Below are 23,128 nucleotides of genomic sequence, written 5' to 3'. Positions count from 1 at the left end.
TTCAGATACGAATACGCGTGCCGTGCCGGAATCAGTCAGCAATAAGACCAGTGTATGTTATGATGTGACATGATCCCAGACATCGTTCTTGATATGCAACTGGCAGAACAGCATACATAGAAGAAGCCCTCCAGAACCAACGCGGAATGCAGATATGGACCAAGTCTTGTAAAGTCTCCACGAGACTGGAGACGTGACCAGCACATTCGTACTTTGCTCTGCTGAATGCAGGCATGGATATTCACGCAACAGATGATCGTATGGCAAGATGGTTTTGCATTCTGCAGTCCACACGATGTTTCTAATGCTGTTGGCTAACGAATGTGTTGATACCTACCAGTGAGTACTGTGCCTTGAGCCGACAGTGATTTTGGATTAATGCAAGGTCAGTACGGATACGATATGTAAATCGCACCAGGAAAAAGGGCGTCTGCTGTTGCGGCGATCCGTGTTGAGGCTGAGAGCGATGGATGAGGGCCGCTCCGCAGACCGGTGACTCCCCGCAGAGCTAGGACCAATGACGACCAATGACTAACACGGCAGTCGCGACCTCCATACTTCCAACAGTCGACGACCATCTCATGCCACCGCAGCTTCCCCGTCACTCAGAGCATCACCATCACTATAGCTACCAACACTCATGTCTCTCTCTAATTTCTGAACGCCAGCTCGGCACCCTCACGCAACTCGTCGACGAGTTGCCTCCAGTCATTGCTTGACGAAGTTCTACTCATCGTTTGCCTTACACACCCGTCACGATGCTTCCTTTATTATCGCAATTATTTCGGACGCACTTCTTACACACCAACTCACGATCAATACCACGCTTACTCACCAGCGCAACGCGGCAATACGCAACTTGACCAGTCTTACCCCGACCGCGCTTTCCCGCGAGGAATAGAACCACGAAGACACATAACTTCTACTACGCAATATGGCCTCCATATTCACCTTCGACCCCGATCCTCCGCGCGTTTCGTCGCCGTGGGCTATCACGCCTATCGGCGGCGTTGCGCACTCCCCCGTGCCAGCCACGAACCCCCGACGAATCCCTTCGACTCTCGGCGGTCTTAATGACGAGACGAGCGCAAATGCAACATCCCTCCCCACCGATATAGATTATACGCATATCACACGGTTGGAGGCGGAGCCCCAAGATGGGCCTACGGAGTATAAGCTACATCTTCTGCTCAGGCGACGGCGGTCGTTCACCCGTTCCAGTACCGCACGCCATATATCTGGGTCCATGCGTCGACCTGAAATACCTATACCAGCGGGTCGCAGCGTATCAGAGTCCGGCGTCCTGGCTAATACCCCTCCACCACTGGCATCTACACAGTCAAAGCAGCATCGTCTGGAGCAGCTGACTACTCAGTTGCTGTGGCGCCTACAGCAGTCATGTCCAAACCACATGTCATCATCCATGGCACCTGTCATACCTCATTTTCCCGACGATGCACGTCTGTCAGGGCCCGAGATGCCTCAACGTCTGCTGCCGGGGTTGGAGGAGAGTAGTGGTGCGCTCTATGAGATTGGAGTCGCGGACGACGGAACTATTGTTGGCTTGGCAGAAGACGAGATGGAAGAGAGCCTGAACAATTTGCGCGCCATGGCTGCAAGCTTGGGCTGTGGAGTCAAGGTCATGCGCAGGGTTCCTGTAGGCGATTGCGAGTGGACAGAGGATTCCGGCACCGCAAAACAGAGGGTTGTAAAATCGCAATTGCTAGTTGCCGAAGCTCTGGTCCGCCTAGAACAGCACTTGGTCGATCACACGAAGAGGAACGGGCAGCAAGCAGCCGACGTGCCGTCTGACACCGGTGCTAGCAACGTTGTGGCACTGACTAACGAGTCTGAGGGAGTCACCGAGCAGATGCGTGTATCAGTGACCGGTGCCACCATGTCCGGTAAATCTAGCCTACTTGGCACACTCTCTACCGCAACGCTGGATAATGGCAGAGGAAAGAGTCGCCTGAGTCTTCTGAAACACAGACACGAGATCGCATCAGGGATGACCAGCTCTGTCACCCAGGAGTTGATAGGGTACCGTGATGTAGGAGGCTCATCACGAGTGACTAGCTATGGCTCTGAGAACATCGACTCATGGATCGACATTCACGCGGCTGTTGAGTCAGCAAAAACCGGCCGACTTGTGTTCCTCTCTGACTCAGCTGGTCATCCGCGATTTAGACGCACCACCGTCCGTGGAATCGTCGGCTGGTAAGTGATCACTCTATATCATAGCGCTTCCTTCTTCCACATGTACTCTTTTGGGATGCCTTATTTTCATCATGTGGTGGACTTTGCTAACCTACCCACCAGGCAACCACATTGGACACTTCTGTGCATTCCAGCTGACAACACCGATGAGTCCTCTGGCAAGCTCGGAGCTTCGCCTTCAGCTGAAGAAATACTCGGCCCAGCAGCAGCAGATCTGGATCTGTCTCATGCACACCTTCAGTTATGCCTCGCTCTGGAACTGCCGCTTGTGATTGTCATCACGAAGTTCGATTTGGCTACCAGAACCGGCTTGGGAAACACCTGTAACAAGTTGTTTTCGGTATTGAAAGAGCACAAGAGGACGCCTTGTCTCATCGGTGATGCAGCTACATCTGTGCTAGAGGCCGATCTACACACAGTTGATGGAGGAGATCTTAAGATCGACAATGCACTAAGTCTCCTTGCAGACTCACCACTTGCGGCAGTGCCGATTGTTTTGACTAGCGCCGTCAAAGGCACAGGAATCCGGAAGCTTCATGCATTCCTTCGAGAACTGCCCATGCCCAAGGAAGTCACTCAACCTGCACCTGCAGCAGTTTCGCCACTCTTTTATATCGAAGATGTCTACAGCGTCCGCACGGATACATCAAGTGATCGATCAGCGATCATCGGGGGCTACCTCCGTTACGGGTCTCTGGCCGTTGGCGACGAGCTGCTCTTAGGACCCTACCCTGTCGATGTAAGCTCTGACGACAGCGACAGCGGTAGCGCAATACCAAATCGCAAGCCATCTATTCCGCAGTCGAGGTCCTTTCCTGGCGCACTGAACACGAAATCGAAGAACGCCTCATTGCGCGATCGGCATAGTCAATGGCGACGCGTCCGCATTACCTCTATGCGCAATTTGCGTCTACCCGTGCGAAAGCTTCATGCGGGGCAGGTCGGGACCATGGGCCTCGCACCCGTCGATACACCGATTGTCAGTCCATCGATAAACAGGATACGCAAAGGCATGGTATTGGCGGCTCGCGAGCCCAAAGCGCACAAAGTCATCACAGTGCGATTTGAGGATAAGCAAGCAGAAAGCGTTAGGAACCTCAGTGTCGGCAGCGCAGTTGTCGTTTACATTGCGAGCGTGAGAGCTTCATCGAAAGTGCTTTCCGTTGCTGCCGAACGTATGGAAGACCCTACGCTCAAGACTCACGGAGACGAGGATGATGCTTTCGGGTTCGGCTTTGACGTTGAGATGGAGAAGCCGGCAGCTGAAGCTGCGCCGCCAGCGGTCATCGTGACCTTCCAATTCATCGCTTCGCGCGAATTCGTGGAGATGGGTGCCAAGGTGTTAGTCATGCCTGGCGGTGGGCCGGGGCTTTTCGGGGGTAATGAGAGGGGTGCAAAGGGTATGGCTGGGCTGGAAGGGTTTGTTGGCAGAGTAGTGGACGATGCTTCGTAGGGTCGTGGTCATGAAAGCCAGCTATCGCGCGAGAATGAGTAGGTATGCATCGTTGTATCAATTTTATTTAGCAATGGCGTTGGAGGCCACGGTCTGGGTAATGATAATATTACGTTTTATCTTGCATGAAAAAGTTTCGCGCGCGAAGAAAGCGAAAGATGAATGACATGTCCAATCAAACATCATTGCAGACATCACGATAATCACAAAGGTCAAGAGATGTTGCACGCCCTTCCCCACACGCAAGCACTACACCACACGCGTCCATGACAGACACGCACGTCATGCACCCACGCGCCTCGTCACCACAGAATCGCATACCGTCCTCACCCGACATCCATAAGGACCGGCTAGATATACAGGCAGCTCAGAGTGAAAGATTGGGAAGGATTTATGCACGCACCGCCCACAGCTATCCAGACAAAAGACACCTTTTACATTACGGGAACCGTTCGCCTGTGAGGGGTACTAGGGGTAAAAGGGGCGATTGTCGGCGACTGTGGGTTCAGTACGGTAGTTGATGTATCGCTAGGCTATACTGAGCAGCAGGAATGGGTCTGGTCGCTGAGCTCCACCTTGGGCCGCGAAAGCATGTTTTGGATCTGGGCTTTCTTTTTGAGAACACGAAGGAGAGGAAAGGGACATGTTAGGGAGCACTGGGAACCGCTTACCGCTTGTATGGCGGCTATGATGATCGAAATGATGATTTGGGGATATCGTATTCAAGTACCGGCTTCCCGTGCATTCGGAGCACTTTCTTTTATTCAAAGGTAAATCGGTCGTTGCGCTTTCGTTTGTGATCAAGCCGCTGACGAGGCGAAGAGAACCTTCCGAGGCCCACCCATGGTCAAGTTCTTGGAAGCGGCAGCACTAGTTCCGCTGCCTTCCATACTTTCGAGCATCCTGTCCATGCCACCGAGATCAAGCTCGCCACGAGTGAGGAGAGCCTGGTCTGTTCGGGTCGATGTTTCGTCTTCCACCTTTTCGCGCGCGAACATGGCGTTTAGATCACGTCCAAGAGGCTGGCTGGTGCTGGCGGTGATGATGAGGCGGTGCTCTGCTGAGATGAGGATGTCTCTTGGGACGGCCATGCGCGAGGCTTGGGCTGTGGTGTCGAACTGCGAGACCGAGGTGATGGATTCGCCGCAAAGTACAACATCCTGTTGTTGGAGACCAGGGCCAGGTAAGGAACCTCCGCTGCTGGCGGAAGCAGTGCGAGTCCAGAACTTCATCAGATCTGCTATCCTGTGGATCTCGGACCCGTACCAAATGAGGACCGAGTCCTCTGCCGATACTCCGTTGTTCGACCTGATGCTCGCGACAGAAACGCCACCTCTGGTTGCTACTGTCGAACTTGACGCGCTGCCCTGGAACAGTGTTTCCTCTTTCCGCTTACGTGTATTCGGCGTCATTGGAGCGAGTGAATTGCGACTTCCGCGCTTCGGACTCGATGCGCCGCCAGAGGTTCCTTCTTTCTCGGCTGTACCAACATACCCCCGAAGAGAAAATGCCGATGGATCTGCTGGAGGACTTGGACCAGACCGGTCGACATCCCAGACGCCCCACTCGCCATCTGCCAGGAGAGCTATTATATGACGACCATCGGAAGCCCACGCTGCGTCGATGATAGCTTTGCGCGATGGGAGAACAGCAGGAGTGAGCGCAACGTTCTTGACGCTCTCGAAGGATGACCTAAAGGTTCCCACAAATGCGCCAGGCTCCGCGCGACTACCGCTTCCTCGTCGCTTACGAATTGGTAGTGTAAAAGGATCGTAGATGCGCGTAGTGCCTGCGGAGTCCGCAATCAGTAGTTGCGAATGGCGAGGTTTTGGGTATTGAGCGGTGTTGAAGGCAATACGAGAGGCAGGCTTGCTGAGGGCAAGCGTCTTGTAAGGCGCGACAGGATGGGACACCTGTAGTGCCGTCTCCGACAGCTCAAATCGGAACAGCTTGAGCAGACCTCCCAGCTCGGCGGAGTGGGATGCCACAAGTATGTCGAAGCCTCCGTCGGTGCGCGATTGGGGTTTGCGCCTAGAGTTCGCTGTGTCTTCTTCCTCTTCGTCCATATCCACATCGTCGTCCCCATCTTCTGCAGAGCTTGGTTCTCCTCTTGCAGTCCAAGTCATGGTAACACCCATCGGAATGCTCTGGTGACCGTGGACCTTGACAACGTTCTCGCCAAACTGGGGCTTCACGCCGTGTAGCTTGTCTTTTGCGACATGTGGAGGAGGACTCAAAGGCAGCGTGATGATACGGATGGTCGAGTCGGCGCATGCGACAGTGAAGACGATGTTTTGACTGAATATGGGAGGTATGGTATCCGCGGGTCGGAGGGTCGACGCGCTCGGTATTTGGGGTACGGCGATGTGGAGGACTTGGGTGCTGAGCGACAGAGACAGCTGCTGAACAATCGAGGCATACGGCTGGTCTGGGTCGAGCTCTTCTTCTTCATCCTCAAACTCTGCCTTAGGCAGCGGCTCCGCGGCAGCTTTGGCAGGCTCGTCATCGTCCGAGTCGATGATCATGATGGCATCCTTGCTTGTTCCGTTGACTTTCGCTGGCTTCGCTGGCTGCTTTGGAGGTGGCGCAGTCTTCTTCAAGGGCCGTCCGCCTCTCCATAGGATGCCGACGCCATTCTCGTGGCCGTATAGTACGATGGTCGAGCCATTGGGGGCTTTGACGGGGTATACGGTGGAGTCGTGTACGCGATGCGGAAGCTCGTACCTATAAGACGCTATGTCAGCAGTCGCGTGACGCGCAGCGCGGGGAGAACATACCTCAGCTGAGTCAGCTTCCCTTGCGTGGTGACAATGGGCTCCATGCTTGCAGCTCGAGGGTTGTGAACGAAGCTACCGCCTAGGTAACGAGGAAAGGGCGAAGGATGCGACTTCTGCCTGAAGCGCGACTATATTCAGAACGTCTGAAAGGTGTCTGATTGTTGTATTGGCAGTGTGAGAGGTGCACGAGTGGCGCGACGTGATGTGTGAGGGTGAAGGAAGCTCGGAGGTGCTGCGGAGTTTGTCAACATTTCCCTGGGGAAGTCGCGCTCGACCGCAGCGCGTCACCTCAGATCGCGCGCCCCGCGCAAACAAACCGCCCTTCTCACCCCGACGCACACCCGCCACCCGAACCTCCCTCATGTTGCGGGCCAATCTTTCGCATGGCCTCCCTTCGCTCAATCGGGGTTCACAAGCCCTCCGCCCTGCAGTATTTGGTCCAAGAGTCCATCCCGACCGACGATAGCACCGACCGCGACTATGTCTGGGACACCTACACCGACGACAGCCCCGATGGCTACACCGACGAGCTCGTCACCACCGAGTACCACGTGATCTGGTCGCGAGGCGGTATTGTACGCAAGGTGTTCAACTTTGAAATTGAGAAAGAGAAGGTCAAGCAGGCGCTCTTGACATGGTTCTTGGTAGACGAGCCCTCCCAAGGCACCCACGAGCCTTCCGACAACTCGTCAGAACACAAATCTGTCGACCCTGCAAAGAGCTTCCTCACACAAGGGACCCAGCCTGCTACCGATCCCACTGCGCCAGCCAGTCCCACAACGCCCACGTTGGAGAAGCTATCGCGTGCTCTCGTCGTCTTCCTGAAGTCGCAAGCACACGTCTTCTTCCTCTCAGGCACCACACACATCGTAAACCTCCCCTTCGAGGTGGACAAGGCCTTTCCTGCAGCACGCGGTGTTGTGCTACAGAGGAAGCTTGCTCCTTTGCACCCTGTGCCCACCAGTCCGCAGCTGCCGTCGGCTCCACAGAATTCCTTCCTCACGAACAACCAGTCTTTCCTCTCACAACAGTTCTCCTTTTCACAGAGCTTTCATAAACCCCACCGGCGGCATGGCTCTTCAATGGGCGCATCGCGACATGGTAAATCTCGCCTGTCGGGTGCAAACACGTTTCTTGATGATTTGTTCAATCCTATTGCGCCTCTAAATCCAGAGTCGATACCCAGGTTATATTCCTTCACAGACCCGCTGTCGGAGCTGGGACTGGTGGTCAGCGTTGTTACAGGTGGTGATCGCAGCAGCTTCTTGACCTCCCAAGGCTCTGGTCATCGGCGACTCGAGGCGATTGACAAAGCTGAGGAGATCATTTACGTGTCTCCGCGGAACGAGATTCTGTTCGATCGCAGTGGTAATGACAAGCCTCTTCTACTAGTAGTCACAGCAAACCACGAGACTAATGTATTTACCATCTGGTCTGCGGCCTATCTTGAGCCAAAATCAATATCAAGTTCTCGCAAACAGCACATTCCTCTGCCAGTAGCCAAGTCTCGACGCCGTAGCTCATATGGCGGCACTGCACCAGGAACAGGCGCAACTACGCCAGCAATTCGTGGAGCTGACAGATTGAGGGAAAGCTTTGGTGGTGCTCCACGCAGCAAGACTCAGCCCCCATCCTTCAAGATCACCAAGGAACGTCTCTCTGACCAAGCAGTCGACGACGCTCTTGCCTCACAGCTCAATCCCGATTCCGACATCACCCGCCAGCCAAAGGAGTCTAGGCGAGTGAGCTCGCTGTTGTCACGGGCTGAACTCTCAACGAGTTTCGACAGAAGCGCGTTTCAGGACATGGCAACGTCCCGCACCAGTATTGGTGGCAGCTTCAATGCAAGTCAGCGAAGTAGGCACTCACTGGGTCACGATCGTACAAGTTTTGGTGGCTTCTCACAATCTCGGAATCGAGCTTCCACCCCTGGTAGCGTTACATCCCGAATGAGCTTAGGTGCTGTATCGATTGATGACACCCTGGACGATGTCATGGACGAGGATACATTCGACACTATAGAGGACTACGACGAGCTTGATGATCTGTTTGCACCGCCTGATGGTAAAGGAGGACCGCAACCTGGGGATGGACTCCACAAAGAGCTCATCATCAGTGTCATCGCAGAGCTCCCAGTTACACAATACCTCAAAAGTGGCCTCTTTGCCCTTCGGAACACTTCAAACTCTGAGGTAAGTCAGCATCGTTCCCAGAAACATGACGTTACTAACGCTTGATTAGGAATGGCATGAGCCAAAGGTACTTACGCTGAATGCACCCTTCAATTCAGCAACCCTTCATGAGAGAAAGCTGTACCTGTACATATCCCATCCGTCACTGCAACTTCCACTCGAATGTGAGCTCGCAGTCTCACGAAGAAGACTATCACCATCCGCATCGGCCACCCAGTCGGGGTCGGCCAGTGCGGCTCCTCGATATGCTTGCGTACCGAAATTTGTCAGCTCGCGACAGCTCGATAACGCACTGGATCTTGTGAAAGTCCGTGACGGCCATGTCGAGCGAATTGCGCAACTCAATTCAAGAAATCCCCAGGAATCTTGTATCTCGTTGACTGCAGGTTGGGGTAGCCACCTACCGGTGAAGCTCACCTTGGACTCCATGAAGATGTTTGATCCGTATGCCATCATACAACGCGATCAAACCAGAGCAACGGTAGGGTCAAGACGAATCATAAAACCGAGTCAGCCGTTACGAGGGCTATCGTCATTAGGGAAAAGCGGCAAATTAGAGCTACATGACGGTGAGCTGCGTCGCCATCGGATGGTATTGCGTCTGTCACCCTCGAATGGCTATGTTGCTGAACTCTTCCGAGTGCTGTCAACGGTTCTACCAAACTATGCAGGCGAATTTCTACTGGAGATTTGGTGGAACATTCGCAAATCGCTATCGGGTGAGGGAGCGGAGCATGTTAGTGCTGATTGGACAGCTTTCGTAGCGACTTTGCTCACTCTCGCGGTACCCTTCATCGATGAGAAGAAGGGGAGGACGGTCACTCGTGCAAAGTCAACTCAGCGAAGAAGTTCTGGACGTCCTGCAAGCCAAGCCAAGCCAGACGAGTTTATTGATGACGAGGACTCAGCATGGCGTCTTATGTGCAATCGCCAGACGTCGACACCGCAGGCCAAGAGTTGGGGGTCCTCTCCCTGGGCCTGGGCGTTGCACTCTAGTCCGACATCGACGGCGATGAGTCCACCGGCCAAGCGTGACTCACTGCAGCGCCAGTTGCCAACAATCGCTCAACAGATCAGCATCAAAAACGGCATGATACCAACTTGCCTCGAACTTGCTCGTCAATATGTCCAGTCACCGATCGGCAAAGCCACCAATGACCATTGGAGACGAATGTCTCCCTCGGAGAAGCAGGATCTTCGCATATCGTCTTTGTCTGAAATTGTGGTGTCGCTCCATCTCTTCCGTGAAGAGCGCAAGCTTGACACCCTGTGCCAAGATTTCTCTGATATGCAACATGGGAATCTCGCACCCGTGTTAGCACAGATTGGGCACTGGCTTCGTTGGGAAGCATGGGATTGGAGACAAGGTGGATTCTTCGACCTTGATGGGGGTTCGAGTCAGGATTGGGCATATGACGAAACCACATTGATCAGCAAAGTTCGGCTGCATGCACAGCCATGGGATGCACCTCCTTCAATTATGGAGTGGCTTAGCACTGTCACGGGATCCCAGCATTATGCCCCATTCCCCACACTGGCGATGCTCATACGGAAGTCCAAAGCCTCTCCACACTCGTCCATCAACATCGACGAGATTATAGCTGGCGTAACGCCCAGGACTGTAGCATTGCACAGGTTCTTCCGCGATATTGATCCTGCATCAAGCCCTAAGAAGGTTGTAGAGCTGATCAGGACATGCAATATCAGCCCTGAGCTGTTAGCCACATTGCCGGAAGCCGCCAAAGCACCACTCATGGAAGCTATCACGAGATGCCAGGCGAATCCACCTACTACATGGTCGAGCTCACTACTCAGACTTGTTCAGCGCGAAGACTTGGATCTTAGCCACACGCCAGTTGCAGACTTTACCCACGATAGCCACTTGGCCACAACAGGCGGGGGTCTGCATGCAGCTGGCACAACACGAGACGTTCACACTATATGTCAAGGCGCTGATCGAATGGAAGCAATCCAATCAACATCTGAAGTCGATCGGCACTACATCACGCGACTCATCTTCCGCGAAGATAGGCGGTTCATGGAGGCATACACGCTGCTAGAGCCTCTGCGGCAGACTGTCGCAGAGTACAAGGCTGACAACCGGCAAGACGATGCAGCAATGCTCGAGGGACAGAAAGCACTTATGCAGTGGGTCATGGTGCGCACGTTCTCTTTGCCGTTAGGCAGTTCCATGATCAAGTTCAGCAGTAAGAAACCTCTGCTGACAGAGAAATACCCGCTATACGGCTTCTCCACATCATGTCTCATGAAGCCAATGGGTAACGTTGTCACTGCAGAACGGCAAAATTATTCCGAGGAAAAGTACATTTGGGCATTCTTCAACGCTGGTGCTGCAGCTGGTCTCAGCATATCGCGCGACGCCCAGGGCATCGACACGTCATGGATCATGTACAACAAACCTTCAGAGTTGACGAACAAGCATGCTGGACTGTTGCTTGGCCTTGGCCTGAATGGCCATCTAAGAACGATTGCGAAGTGGCTGTCTTTCAAGTACCTTACTCCCAAACACACCATGACTTCGGTCGGCTTATTGCTGGGCTTAGCCGCCTCATTCATGGGTACCATGGATACGTTGGTTACAAGACTACTGTCGGTGCATGTCACAAGAATGCTTCCACAAGGAGCAGCCGAGCTAAATCTCTCTCCCTACACCCAGACCACGGGCCTGATGGGCATTGGTTTACTCTACTACAACACACAGCACCGTCGCATGAGCGAGGTGATGCTTTCAGAGATCGAGTTTGTTGAGATTCCAGATCCATCAGAACCACCAGATAGTTTGCGGGATGAAGCTTACAGGCTGGCTGCGGGCTTCGCGCTTGGCTTCATCAACCTGGGCAAGGGTAAAGATCTTAGAGGTCTCCACGATATGCGTATAGTTGAGCGTCTCATGACAGTCGCTGTAGCGCCTAAGCCCGTCAACGTTGTTCACATCCTCGATCAAGCCACAGCTGGAGCAGTCATCGCCGTTGCACTCATTTTCATGAAGACCCACGACCAGACCGTCGCGCGCAAGATAGACATCCCGGACACGCTGCCCCAGTTCGACTACGTTCGCCCAGACATTTTCCTCCTCCGCACCCTCGCAAAACATGTCATCATGTGGGATACCATCGAAGCTTCGGACTCCTGGATCATCAAGAATCTGCCGTACGATTATCGCGAAGCCTGGGATCTCAAAGGCATTACACGACTCCGTAGCGAACAAATGCCTTTTTACAACATCATTGCAGGTCTGCTCTGGGCTGTGAGTCTCAAGCATGCTGGTACGGGGGATATCCAGGTCCGCGACTTTCTGATCAAGTATTTGGATCAACTGATACGCATCAACAAACTTCCCGCCGTACGCTATGATTCCAAGCTTTCCAAGAACACAGTCCGGAACTGCCAAGATCTCATCGCTTTAGCAGCCGCAACTGTCATGGCAGGAACTGGCGATCTCGAAGTCTTCCGTCGCTTGCGCGGTCTCCACGGCCGCATTGGTCCGGATATTCCGTACGGCTCTCATCTCGCAGCTCATATGGCCTTCGGCACTCTGTTCATCGCGGGTGGTACACAGACCTTCAGTCGCAGCAACAAAGCCATTGCCAGTCTGATCTGTGCATTCTACCCCCTGTTTCCCTCCGACGTACAAGACTCGCGGGCCCATCTCCAGGCGTTCCGTCACTTCTGGGTACTAGCCGCCGAGCCCAGATGTCTTGTTGTGCGAGACGTAGACACAGGACGCGCCATATCCATGCCCATCAACGTCGTCTTCAAGAACAACCAAGAAGGAAACGAGGTACCCCAATCAAAAACACTAGTAGCGCCCTGTCTCCTCCCGGAAATCCATCTCATCAGCCGCCTCGAAACAGCAGATCAGACATACTGGCCCACGACCCTAGATTTCGTACATAACCCACTCCATCTCAAATCCTTCGAGCGCAACCAAACACTAAACGTTCGCCGTCGCTCTGCCCACGATACGTACGCCACGGCGTTTAGTTCTACCCTTGTCGCCCTCAACGACGCGCAATCATCCAAGACGGCCAATCTCCTCTTCCACTGGATCTTCACCCTCCCCGCGCTATCGCAGTTTATATCTGCCAGCGACGCAGGACTCATACTGCCGCTCGATCAACATAGTAAGAGCTGGTTGGATCCTGGAGCCACGGTCGTGGAGTCGAGGTTGGTGCTGGGTAGGCTGGCGAAGAGCTGGAAGGTCGAGGAGCTGAGGGAGTTGAAGGGCGTGTTTGAGTGGGCGGATGCGGCGTGTCGGCAAAATGGGAAGCTGAGGTGGTTGGGTAGAGAGGTTGTGGAGAGGATTAAGGCGGGGGTTATGGACCGGGGGAGGGGGATGGGCGGGTAGGAGGGGATGTGTGAGATGAGGGCATTTGCCGCATGAAGTTTTGGGGAGAGGAGTATCTAGAAGGTGTAGGAAGTAGCATTTCAAATTCACATTGTTCAAAAGTGATAGATAATATTGCAGGTATTCTACTTGATCTGAGAGCTCCATGTCTATGATATAAATGCATGCGCGTTTCAACGTATCGTCTACCGTCTAACCATCTAACTATCATATATACATGCGTCGCAACATTAAACGTATATAAACATGACCTCAATCACCACTCTATTTCCCCCTCGCCTCCCTAATCCCCCATTTCCCCACCTCGGCCATAGCCTCCTCACCTCCCTTAGCTAACCTCTCATCCTTGAGCACACCAGCCAAGCACTGCCATCCATCTCTACCTCCACCCCACTTAAGCACCTCATTCTTATAAAGCTCCCCATTCTCCCTATCCAAACTACCTTCCTGGCCATTATGCTGGAACACATCTTTCCAAATCTTCGCTGCTAGCGCACGGTCAAAGAGGTAAGAATAATACGTGGCCCCGTATCCGAACAAATGGCCAAAGAAGCCTTGCCAAGCCGTACCAGCAGGTTCAGGAACAGAAGCGTATTTATTATAGACGTCGTGGTACACTTTCGTAGAGTTGAAGTTGGGGTCTGCGGCGATGGGCGAGTGGTAGACTTGGTCGAGCATGCAGAGCAGGATCTGGCTTTCGAGTTCAGAGTACTGGTTCCGGTTATCGATGGCGAGTCGAGCTTCGACAGCGGCCATGGGGACCGGCGCATCAGTTTCCCAGTGGCGCGCGTAAAGACCTAGGACGTGGGGGCAGAAGGCGAAGTGCTCCATTAGGACCGAGGGTAACTCGGCAATGTCGGTTGCGCAGCGGGTGCCGGAGACGTTTTGCAGGGCCGTGCGACCGAGGATGGAGTGCAATGCGTGACCCATTTCGTGGAAGAGAGTGCGCACGTCGTGGATGTTGAGGAGGGTGGGGCGGGAGTGAGAGGCTTTGCTAAAGTCGCAGATTAGTGCTATCGTGGGGAGTTGGAAGTAGCTGTTTCGTTCGGCGTTGTAGGATACTGGCATGCCGTCTGTGGCGGCTTCGATGGGCGAGGAGAAGCGGTGCGGCATGTGGGCCATTTCTTCCATTTCTGAAGGGAGGATTTCGCGGCTGCAGCGGAGGGTGAAGTGCGCTGGGTTGGGAGTCTTGCCGGGTCGTGAGTATAGATCACAGTATAATACTGCGATGTGGCCTTCGGTATCGGAGATGACGTCTAATCGGCGGACACCGTCATCCCATACTTCACCTGGTTGTGTTTCCTTAGGCACGAAGCGGACGCCGTAGAGACGGTCGAAGAGTCGCGATATACCCTGTAGTACAGTACCAACGGAAAAGTATGCAGATAAAGAGTCGGGCGTTCGCTGCCTGTAGTGGCTCTCCATTGAGGCTAGCATCTTCTGTGTGTAATAGAATTTATCCCAGGCGTTGATGCGATCGGGGAAGTTGTCCTGGTGGGCGTCGCCTCTCTTCAACTCCATCAACTCTTCTAGATCAGCGAGAACAGCCGGCCGGCTGTCCTCATAGAGGGCCTTTAAAAAGGTGTTGACCGCTTCCGGTGTTCGTGCCATCTTATTCTCCAGCGTCATGTGCGCGAATGTCTCGTAGCCTGAGGTTTGGGCCAATTCCACTCGCAGTTTCAGTAGCTTTTCTAGTCGCGCGATGCTTGGTTTATTGGCTGTCCGGACAGCTTGGTAAGTCTCTTGCCGTACATCTGCGTCGTCTACGAATCGTAAAACCGCTTGCGATTCGGAATGCATGGTAGAGATCTTCGTCTCGCCCCATTTCGTCAGCGCCTTCGCGAGGTTTGGGTCCAGCCCTCTCAGCTTCGACGACTTGAACCTCAAGTCCCGTTTCTCTGGCGCCATGCCTTCCACGAACTCGTTCCCTACGTCTGCAATCTCGCCGCTCAGATCTACCAGCCGCTCCCTTGTCTTGTCGTCTAGTCCGATGCCAAATCTTGAGAAATCCTCCATCAATATCCGCGCAACGATGCGCTCCTCCTCGCTCCATGTGTGGTACACCTCGGATATCTCCGACGCCTTCTTCAGCTGGTCGTGCAGTACCGGCGTGGTGTTCAGCTGGTTCATGTACTGGAAGACCGTCTGGTAGGCCTTCATCGCCATCATCTGGAACTTGCGATCCGGATGCGTGCCTCTTACAAAGTCGGCCAAGTCTATCACCCGACACAGTAGATCGCTGAGCTTATCCAGATCTTTAACCATGTGCTTGAAGTCCTCCGTCGACTGCGCGGCCGCCACCTTCTGCACCACGGCATTGCAGCGTTGTATTGTTACGGTAACGAAGTCGACGAAGCCCTGCGGGTGGGTGAGGTATTGGTTCCCTATTATTCCCGTGGGTTTTCCCTTTTGCGGTGCGCGCTTGAAGTCATTCCAGAAAGATGCGTTGTCGAACACTTTGCGCAGGGCGTCGTCATCTGTCTTGCCGCTGGCAGACAGGCCGTAGAGAGCGTTGGGCGGCGCAGTGTCGCGTGCTTTGGCGGCGGCAGCGAAGGTGGAGTTGAAGCGTCGTTGGCGTTGGGTGGATCGCAGACATTGTTGGCAGACCCATGGCGACTGCTTTGGGCGAGCGAGGCGCTTGAGCATATTGGGTTGCACGGGTGAAGGGTGGGCTGGCAGAAGTCGGACGAGACAAACGATGTCATAGCTAAGCCGAGGACGGGCGGGAATCTTGCGGCGCTCGCACGGCCGTTTCCGCGTCTTCTGAGCTCAACATCACCAGTTGGACATTACCAGACTCAACCCATTGCGCCTGCCCCACGCTCGACATGGCTTTCAGACCGCTGTTACGGCAGGTGAGTAGCCCGCAAGAGATGATAGACTGTGTATTGACATCGCATAGCGCGCCGCTGTCCCCGCCATGGCCGCCCTCTCCACCGCAGCAATCTTCGCACCCCGGACCGTATACGCAGAGGAGCGACCTGCCGACCACTTTGTACGTTGGAATGCCCTCAAATGCTTGAAGACACTTTTTGGGCCCTTTATCCCCCCTTATCAATCGTAATACTAACGTCAAAGTAGAACCGCAAACCTATTTACGATGATATGCCCGTCGATACCACAGCGCCTACCGCTCCCGCCCTAACGGAACCATCGAACTCCTTATCACCAGAGTCTAGCTACCGACCGACGCCAACCGACCGTCTCGCAGTCCAGATCGGCCGTGCGCGCATGGCTCTGTACGAGCAGGCTGTCCGCGGCGAGAAGGCCGTCGATAACGCGCTCACCGAGACGCTCCGTCTCGAGCACTCCTTCACAAGCACCATCCGCTCCTTAGCCCCACCACGGGAATCCGGCGAGAAGGTTCTCCCCGGCGCACTCTACGTTCTCGTCTCCTCCATGGCCGGTTCCATCGTCACGCGCAACCGCAACATCCTCCTCCGAACCTCCGTCCCCGTCGCTGTCGGCATCACCGCAGCTAAGTTCGTGCTGCCCATCACCACAAAGAACGTCGGAGACCTCATCTGGACCTACGAAGAGAAATACCCCGTACTTGCGGATACCCACCTGCGGATGAAGAACAGGATCTCGCAATTCATCGAGACTGGAAAGGCACATGCACAGGGAACTGTTGGTATGGTCGAGGGCAAGCTGGCTGATACACGCGAGAATCTTGAAGGTTGGGTCAAGAAGGGCCGGTAAATAATACCTTATCAAAAGCTTCCATGGCACGAGTACCTGTACATTATTAGTAGCGGGGCTATAGATGGGAAGACCATCTTCACGCAATGTGATTTGCATTTCCTTTTGTTCTGCCACCTATTTATCTCTCATGCAGTTGATTTGCCCAACCTGAGGAAAGTGTCGTCTTCTGAATCTTTCCAGCGCGACGATATCATGGCCACGTCCGTCCAGCAACTGCTTCCGTATATCGCGTACCTTTCAACCAATCTCATATTCCTTCCACCGTGTTTTGTGTTTCGTAGATACCATTGGCATGACCAACTGGCCGCAAATAACTCAGTCTTCAGAGACCTCCTGCTCTTCCTCGCTGAGCGACAGGTGCTCAGCCAGAGTTTCATCCATGTCCACTCCTTCGGCTGGCCGAGTTGATAGCAACTTCTGTGTGAGATCGATAAGGAATTGCACTGGTAATTCCGAAGTCAGCTTCACCAGGCTTGGTCTGGCGGCGCATAGGTCAACCAGAAACTTGCGCCTTCTCAATCCCAATCGCTCATGGGGTTCGTACCAGCTGACGATTTGTTTGCAAGAGATTATCGCCTGAGAGGCTGAAGAAATCTCGATGACGGCCCGACCGGCGTCCAAGAGGTAATCGGAGTCTTCGAAAGATATTGCCATCGACCAGGCGCAGAGAAGTTCCGTGAGTGATTCTTTCTTCGACGTGATATCACCAGTGTATAACCAATGTATGTATCGATTGAAGTATATGTCAGGCCAGTTTGGACCTAGACCTGTCATTTTTGTTGGCTGAAGTGGCGGTGGCCAGTCCAAGCGGCATAACGGACACGTTCGTTCCCGCTGTAACCAGCCATCGATGCATTTCGTGTGGAAGTTCTGACCACATCCCTTGCAGTACGAAATCTGTGTGAAGCCGGCGACATCCTCAGTACAGACTGAGCAGTCGCCTTCAACGGGTTTGCGAGACTTTTGGAACCAGTTTTTGAACCATTTCGAACTCGAGCAGAGCAGGTCCTCATGAACTGCAAAGATGGTCTTCTCCTTGCCGAACTGAATATCCGCGAGCTTGTGCCCGAGACTGGAGCATGGGTCAGTACGAAGCCGGATATTAGGAGCAGCATTAATCTCACCGTTTAGCTTTTCGTGCGCCTTTTCTTGCCGCGCTCTGAGTTCGCGATATTGTCATCGTAATGTCGCGCTTACCGAACTCGCTGAACTGTTGGCTGATGTTCTTGAACTCTCGAGAGTTATGTAGATGTTAAGGCTGTTGGTAACTTGCCGTACATAATATATACTAGCACAATACTCTTACTGTCACTTCATTTGGGGTGAGGCTATTGCAGAAAGTAATGACACGGGAATAGGTAAAGGTGACTGAGGTGAGAGATCTATTCTAGTCGAATTGTCGTCGCTGCGGCTTTGGCCAGCATTCAGTATTCCGTAGTGACAGTTTCATTGTCTTTGGATCCGCCTGAGATGCGACGGCATTGGAGAATATACTAGGGTAGTCACGTCTTAAACCACGCGACTTCCCATTTCGAGAGTGGAAAGAATCAATCTCGCCTTCGTGTTCCAGAGTAGGAGCGACAGCCCACAAGAGCTCTTCTTTAGACAGCAGTCACATCTACTTGCCTACTACAATACATCTCTACCTCATCTTCATTGCGAATGATTTCTCTCCCTCAGAAGTGCTCACAGAAATCGCGAGAGCCACCATTAAGCGACTTACCAGTGACGTTAAGCAATGAGAATTCGTCACTCTTAATCGAGATCCACAAGTCAACATTATCCACGTCTGACAGAAAGGTCTCAGCATCTCCGCCAAGCGCGCCACTTATGGAACCACACCAAGACTATCAAAGTTCACCTACTTATTCAAGATGCACATGCATGACAGCTCATCGCTTTGATGCATGGTCGCCGAACGGTGTATGGCATAGCAGGGGACGCCGTTGGATGATGCTAGGCAGAACGCTTTCAAAGCCCGCAACGACTGCCACATACTACGCATCCCCACAACATGCGCATTACGGTTTGAGTGGTCGTACGAAAGCGGTCGTCTCCTTGCTGATTCTTGTATCCACCACCACGCCTATCTGCGACTCCAACAGACTTGGTGATTGCATTGCATGCTGACCAGGCCTCTCTTGTGAAGGTGGCAGAATTCCAATACCTCGGCGATTTCTCCTTGCAGCAAGTATCCCGACATGATGCACTTCTCAACAGCCAGACCTTGCATATACATCGCTGGGATACTAGTGAGGGTCGGCACGGATTCTGTCAGCTTTGCGAACGTTTCTCCCCAACGGTCCAGGCCGCAGTGGCAGGTAAACCGCCAGTTTGGTCAGAATGGCATGATTTGACACGGCCTTCCCCGGATCCGATACATTGGTTGATGCGCCCGACGCATTCCTTCCAATGCAGCTCACGCGGCCAAGGCGCCGGAAACGCCGAGCTACGAGTGGCTGAGCCAGACGAAGACGAAAACCATGATAGAGACAATGGCAGGGAATCATTTGGAATTCCGATAGCCGCAGGTTGGAAGCTGTTTGGGAAAGTCCTTTGTGTACGCTAGAGAACTGTGCCTCAAACACACAGCAGAGCAAGGCAGATCAGGTCTCATTCCCAGAACTGGGTCAGAAGCCGGGCCTTAGGTCGTGTTAGCGCCCGAGAAGCAAAGGAAGAAGACAACAATGGTGGCATTGAGACATTGACGGGCGTGTTGATGGTGTGCACCCGGGGGATGGTCGGTGAGCTGGTGGCCCAATCTCTCGGAAGGAGTGACGCATGTCCAAAGCCACGCACTCGGTACTGGCAGGATGAGGCGTAAAGCTGTCGGTGTCATTCGACACGTTGGGCGTGGCTGTGGGTCTTTGCAACAGCTGGCAGCAGACAGGGCGGTCGAGGTTGCGAGGACTGCGGGGTTGACTGGCCCCCTAGCGCTCCCGTCGGCGCTTTCGCTGTCGGCGCGCCCTCCAAGGCCAGGGCCTTGGGAACGACATTATCCATTCCGCTGGGTTTCGCCTCTTCCTCGACACGACTCGGGGCGAGTCCTGTAGCGCACCGTAGCGCATCCCCAAGACATCATGGCCACCTCTGCGACTGACCGTGTGCGCAAGACCAAGCTGCGGCCGCTGTCCAGTGCCACCAATCTCACCGACTTCACGCACTCGACAGCCGACCCAGCTGATGTATGCCGCCTGCTCTCCCCACTACATACGTACCAAGGACTCCAAACTAATCGCGATATGTAGTCGGATGCACCGTCAGATGGAGAACTCAACGACTTGTACCTCTCCTCCTCACCCCTCGTATACTCCATGCGCTTACACATTGCAGCGAGGTGCAAAGCCTCACGCCAAGCATGTATGGCGTCGAGAAGAAGTACGGCCGAACTTACCATGGCTTTCATGCTGGAGGTACGCATATCCACCGAACGGCTTTTCGCCTGACTTTAGCTAATTGACTCTAGCCTACCCATTCCCCAACGACGAGGTACGCGCTGCTAGAACCCATATTCGCCCATCGCCCTTTCGCTGACTCGCATACCCACAGCTCGAGATATATCGCCTGGAATGGGAGCATCACATCATAACAGGACTGCTGCAAGGCAAACACTACTTCGCGCCGCTGAACACAAAGAGATCGTCGAGGATGCTGGACATTGGCTGTGGCACCGGACAATGGTGCATCGCCATGGGTATGTGCTGTGTCTATAGCTCCTTGTAGCAACACTACTGACAAGCAATAGCAAAAAAGGCTCCAAAACACTGGCGGGTACGCGATGCAATGTTCTGTCCATGGCCACGCTAACCAGACATCAGGTTGAAGGCATCGACTTATCCGCGATCCAACCCAAGAAAGACAGACTGCCCAACAACGTCGACTTCTGGCTGGACAACATCCTCAAGACATCTTGGTGGTTCCCCGAAAAGCAGCCCTATACCTACGACTACGTCCACACACGCTTCATGCACGGCATCTTCACAGACTTCCGAGAAATCATACAAAAGGGCTTCAACAATCTGAAACCCGGTGGATGGATGGAGTCGCAGGAGATATTTTCCAAGCTCCAGTGTGCCGAAGGCATGCCGGAAAGTTACCCGCTGCTTGAATGGTCAAATCTGCAGGACGAGGCCGCGCACATTCTGGGCCGGCCGTTACGCATTGCGGACAAACTAAAGAGGTGGTACCGAGAGGCTGGATTCGTGGATGTGCACGAGGAGGTCTTCGCTCTACCCGTGAACCCATGGCCAAAAGAAAACAAGTCGAACATGTACGGCAAGTTCTGCATGTGGAACATGCTCGTCGGTTTGCACGGATGGACGATTGAGTATTTTGTCACCGGCCTGGGCTGGACACCAGCAGAGGTCGAAGTCTACCTCGCGCATGTGAGGAACTCGCTCGCAGACGAGAGTGTGCACGCCTACTACAACTTGTAAGTCACATGTCAAACATGTCGCGATATGACGAGGCGGATGCTAATATCTACTAGCTACGTAGTTTGGGGTCGCAAACCTAACGACGGCGAAGCCGGCAGCACAATTCCCAAACCTGACCACTGGCCGCAGCCTCCCTCTGACGACGACGAATCCACCTTTTCATCGGGAATATTATAATACTTGTTTGGAACAGCCAGTATTAGCTGGCACATATGCATATGATTGAGCTTTTGGCGTTATCCATTGATAGGTGTTCTTGGGGATGAGCCTTCTGTCCTTTTACATGGATTGCAAGGAGGTAATTTGTTGCTGTTGTTGTTCTTTGCATATTTTCTCGGCGGCTTGTGTCGATTGAAAAAGCCTTGAGCGGTGGTTGGGATCCTGTTGCTTGAGGGTCTGCGATTTACGATGTATGAGACTTGGACTTTCTATGGTGTTTGGATGAGGGGGTTAGTTGTTAATGTCATTCGGTTCGTTGCTATCTCAGGTCTGTGAACACAAAGATGAGTCACTATGATGCACGTGGCGAGGTTGTTCTCATGGCTGTACATGAGACAACATGTCGATACATGGGCAGTTTCGTGATGTGAGTTATCTCGTCATGGTCCTGGAGCTGGATTTCATTCGGAATTCTTCGCTTCAACCAGATCGACTCCATCAAGTCCTGCTACATCGTTGGGCTGTAGGCCACCCGAGAGTTTCCATTGTTTTTTGAAACAATGATGTCATCGACTGAAGGTGGCTGTAAGTGTTTATTGCCCTCGTAGAGAATCAATCCATCTCCTCCATGTAGTCGCTAATGTTTGCCATCGTAGCCTGCTTCGGCATGTCGTCTGGACGGTAGCGCAGAAGTGCGATGGCGAGGTCAGCGAGAAACTCGTTGGGTAAAAGACGCGTGTCCTGGGTTAAAAATTCCGCCGATATCCTAAGCCACATATCTACTATAAGGCGACGGCCAAGACTGCCCGCACATGTGCCCTGGTATATGATGATGATGGTTCCGACCGTTGGTTGGAACTGGAACCCGTCCGCATCTTTTTCTTCAGCGACCTCTAGCAAACCTTGGATGGCTGAGTTCTTTGCAGTCTTGTCCTGGAGCTTCTCACCGAGCACGTAAAGCCGGCCGAGCACACGCATCTCCTTTCCGATATCCTGACGATCTATCGGCTCCTCCAGAGTGTTGGTGACAATGCGAGCTGTGTAGAGGAAGTTGATATAGATATTGAAGATCTTTGGGTCATCCTCCGGCAACTCAATGATGCGTTTTTCGCTCTCTACCCAGTTGCCGTTCATAGCACGTTTGAAGAACTCGGAACGTGCGCAGATGATTCCCTCATGGACCGAGAAGCGCTGTTGTTTTGGACCTTTGCCCACAATGATTGTGACGAGCTTCGACGGATCGAAGCTGCCATGGTCAGCTACGGGCCCTGGAGATCGATCGCAGATACTCACCTCATTGCTGTTTTCACACCTGCTCGAAGAGTTGTCATGGTTGTTACGATGATATCAGAGTTGGTTGATCGGTGTTGGTGGAATCAAGGGGTGCGCTTGTCTGAGGAGAAACTTTCCAATCAAGTGCAGCCGAAAGAAGGAGCTCGGACTATTGTCTACACCTGGCGTGGTGAATAGTGAACCGGATTATCATCGTCTGTCTGCACATACCTAGGGAAGCGACCGCCTACAGCTAGCCATTCGTAAGCGTGGTGTCAGTGAAAAGCTCAAGATGCGGACTAGCAAAACTTGAGTTGACAACACTAAAAGTGATGCTAGACGTATACATTAGCTGGAAATGTAATAGCGGATGAGTAGTTAGATCAATGGATGCAGACACCATGGTACACTGCCCGAAAAGAGGCGCAGAATTGAAGTCTTTAATCTGCTTTTGAATAAGAAGAATAAACAGACGAAGTTGAAAGACGAACACATGACGATGCGGCTAAGTTTTTGTAGAATTTTCAGGATTGGGACGTATTGAATCA

The 23,128-nt window shown here is 53.3% G+C and overlaps 7 protein-coding genes across 7 annotated transcripts; 4 read left to right on the top strand and 3 right to left on the bottom strand.

Moving 5' to 3' along the window:
* Nucleotides 1–1,423: 1,423 nt before the first annotated feature.
* On the top strand, nt 1,424–3,670 carry J4E84_001113 (uncharacterized protein; the record flags this gene model as incomplete). The annotated part of the gene is made up of 2 exons (XM_049383747.1): nt 1,424–2,217; nt 2,320–3,670. The coding sequence occupies 2 exons, from the start codon at nt 1,424–1,426 to the stop codon at nt 3,668–3,670; spliced, it is 2,145 nt and encodes a 714-aa protein (XP_049249265.1).
* Nucleotides 3,671–4,470: 800 nt separating this feature from the next.
* J4E84_001112 (uncharacterized protein) lies at nt 4,471–6,491 on the bottom strand (the record flags this gene model as incomplete). Its single annotated transcript, XM_049383746.1, has 2 exons — nt 4,471–6,394; nt 6,448–6,491. The coding sequence occupies 2 exons, from the start codon at nt 6,489–6,491 to the stop codon at nt 4,471–4,473; spliced, it is 1,968 nt and encodes a 655-aa protein (XP_049249264.1).
* Nucleotides 6,492–6,830: 339 nt separating this feature from the next.
* Nucleotides 6,831–13,008, top strand: J4E84_001111 (uncharacterized protein; the record flags this gene model as incomplete). The annotated part of the gene is made up of 2 exons (XM_049383745.1): nt 6,831–8,639; nt 8,689–13,008. The coding sequence occupies 2 exons, from the start codon at nt 6,831–6,833 to the stop codon at nt 13,006–13,008; spliced, it is 6,129 nt and encodes a 2,042-aa protein (XP_049249263.1).
* A 264-nt stretch (nt 13,009–13,272) lies between these two features.
* On the bottom strand, nt 13,273–15,654 carry OCT1 (Mitochondrial intermediate peptidase; the record flags this gene model as incomplete). Its single annotated transcript, XM_049383744.1, has 1 exon — nt 13,273–15,654. One exon carries the CDS (start codon nt 15,652–15,654, stop codon nt 13,273–13,275), a length of 2,382 nt encoding a protein of 793 aa, XP_049249262.1.
* Nucleotides 15,655–15,836: 182 nt separating this feature from the next.
* J4E84_001109 (uncharacterized protein) lies at nt 15,837–16,710 on the top strand (the record flags this gene model as incomplete). Its single annotated transcript, XM_049383743.1, has 3 exons — nt 15,837–15,863; nt 15,911–16,003; nt 16,090–16,710. 3 exons carry the CDS (start codon nt 15,837–15,839, stop codon nt 16,708–16,710), a joined length of 741 nt encoding a protein of 246 aa, XP_049249261.1.
* Nucleotides 16,711–19,793: 3,083 nt separating this feature from the next.
* On the top strand, nt 19,794–21,149 carry J4E84_001108 (uncharacterized protein; the record flags this gene model as incomplete). The annotated part of the gene is made up of 7 exons (XM_049383742.1): nt 19,794–19,898; nt 19,962–19,996; nt 20,047–20,126; nt 20,180–20,202; nt 20,263–20,407; nt 20,459–20,484; nt 20,532–21,149. The coding sequence occupies 7 exons, from the start codon at nt 19,794–19,796 to the stop codon at nt 21,147–21,149; spliced, it is 1,032 nt and encodes a 343-aa protein (XP_049249260.1).
* Nucleotides 21,150–21,920: 771 nt separating this feature from the next.
* Nucleotides 21,921–22,606, bottom strand: J4E84_001107 (uncharacterized protein; the record flags this gene model as incomplete). The annotated part of the gene is made up of 2 exons (XM_049383741.1): nt 21,921–22,554; nt 22,602–22,606. The coding sequence occupies 2 exons, from the start codon at nt 22,604–22,606 to the stop codon at nt 21,921–21,923; spliced, it is 639 nt and encodes a 212-aa protein (XP_049249259.1).
* Nucleotides 22,607–23,128: the final 522 nt, after the last annotated feature.

This window comes from Alternaria hordeiaustralica (assembly GCF_023758085.1).
Source record: "Alternaria hordeiaustralica strain BMP 2776 chromosome Unknown scaffold_1, whole genome shotgun sequence".
Taxonomy (NCBI): domain Eukaryota; kingdom Fungi; phylum Ascomycota; class Dothideomycetes; order Pleosporales; family Pleosporaceae; genus Alternaria; species Alternaria hordeiaustralica.
Note: the sequence above shows the minus strand (reverse complement) of the source record. Positions and strands in the feature narration are given on the sequence as shown.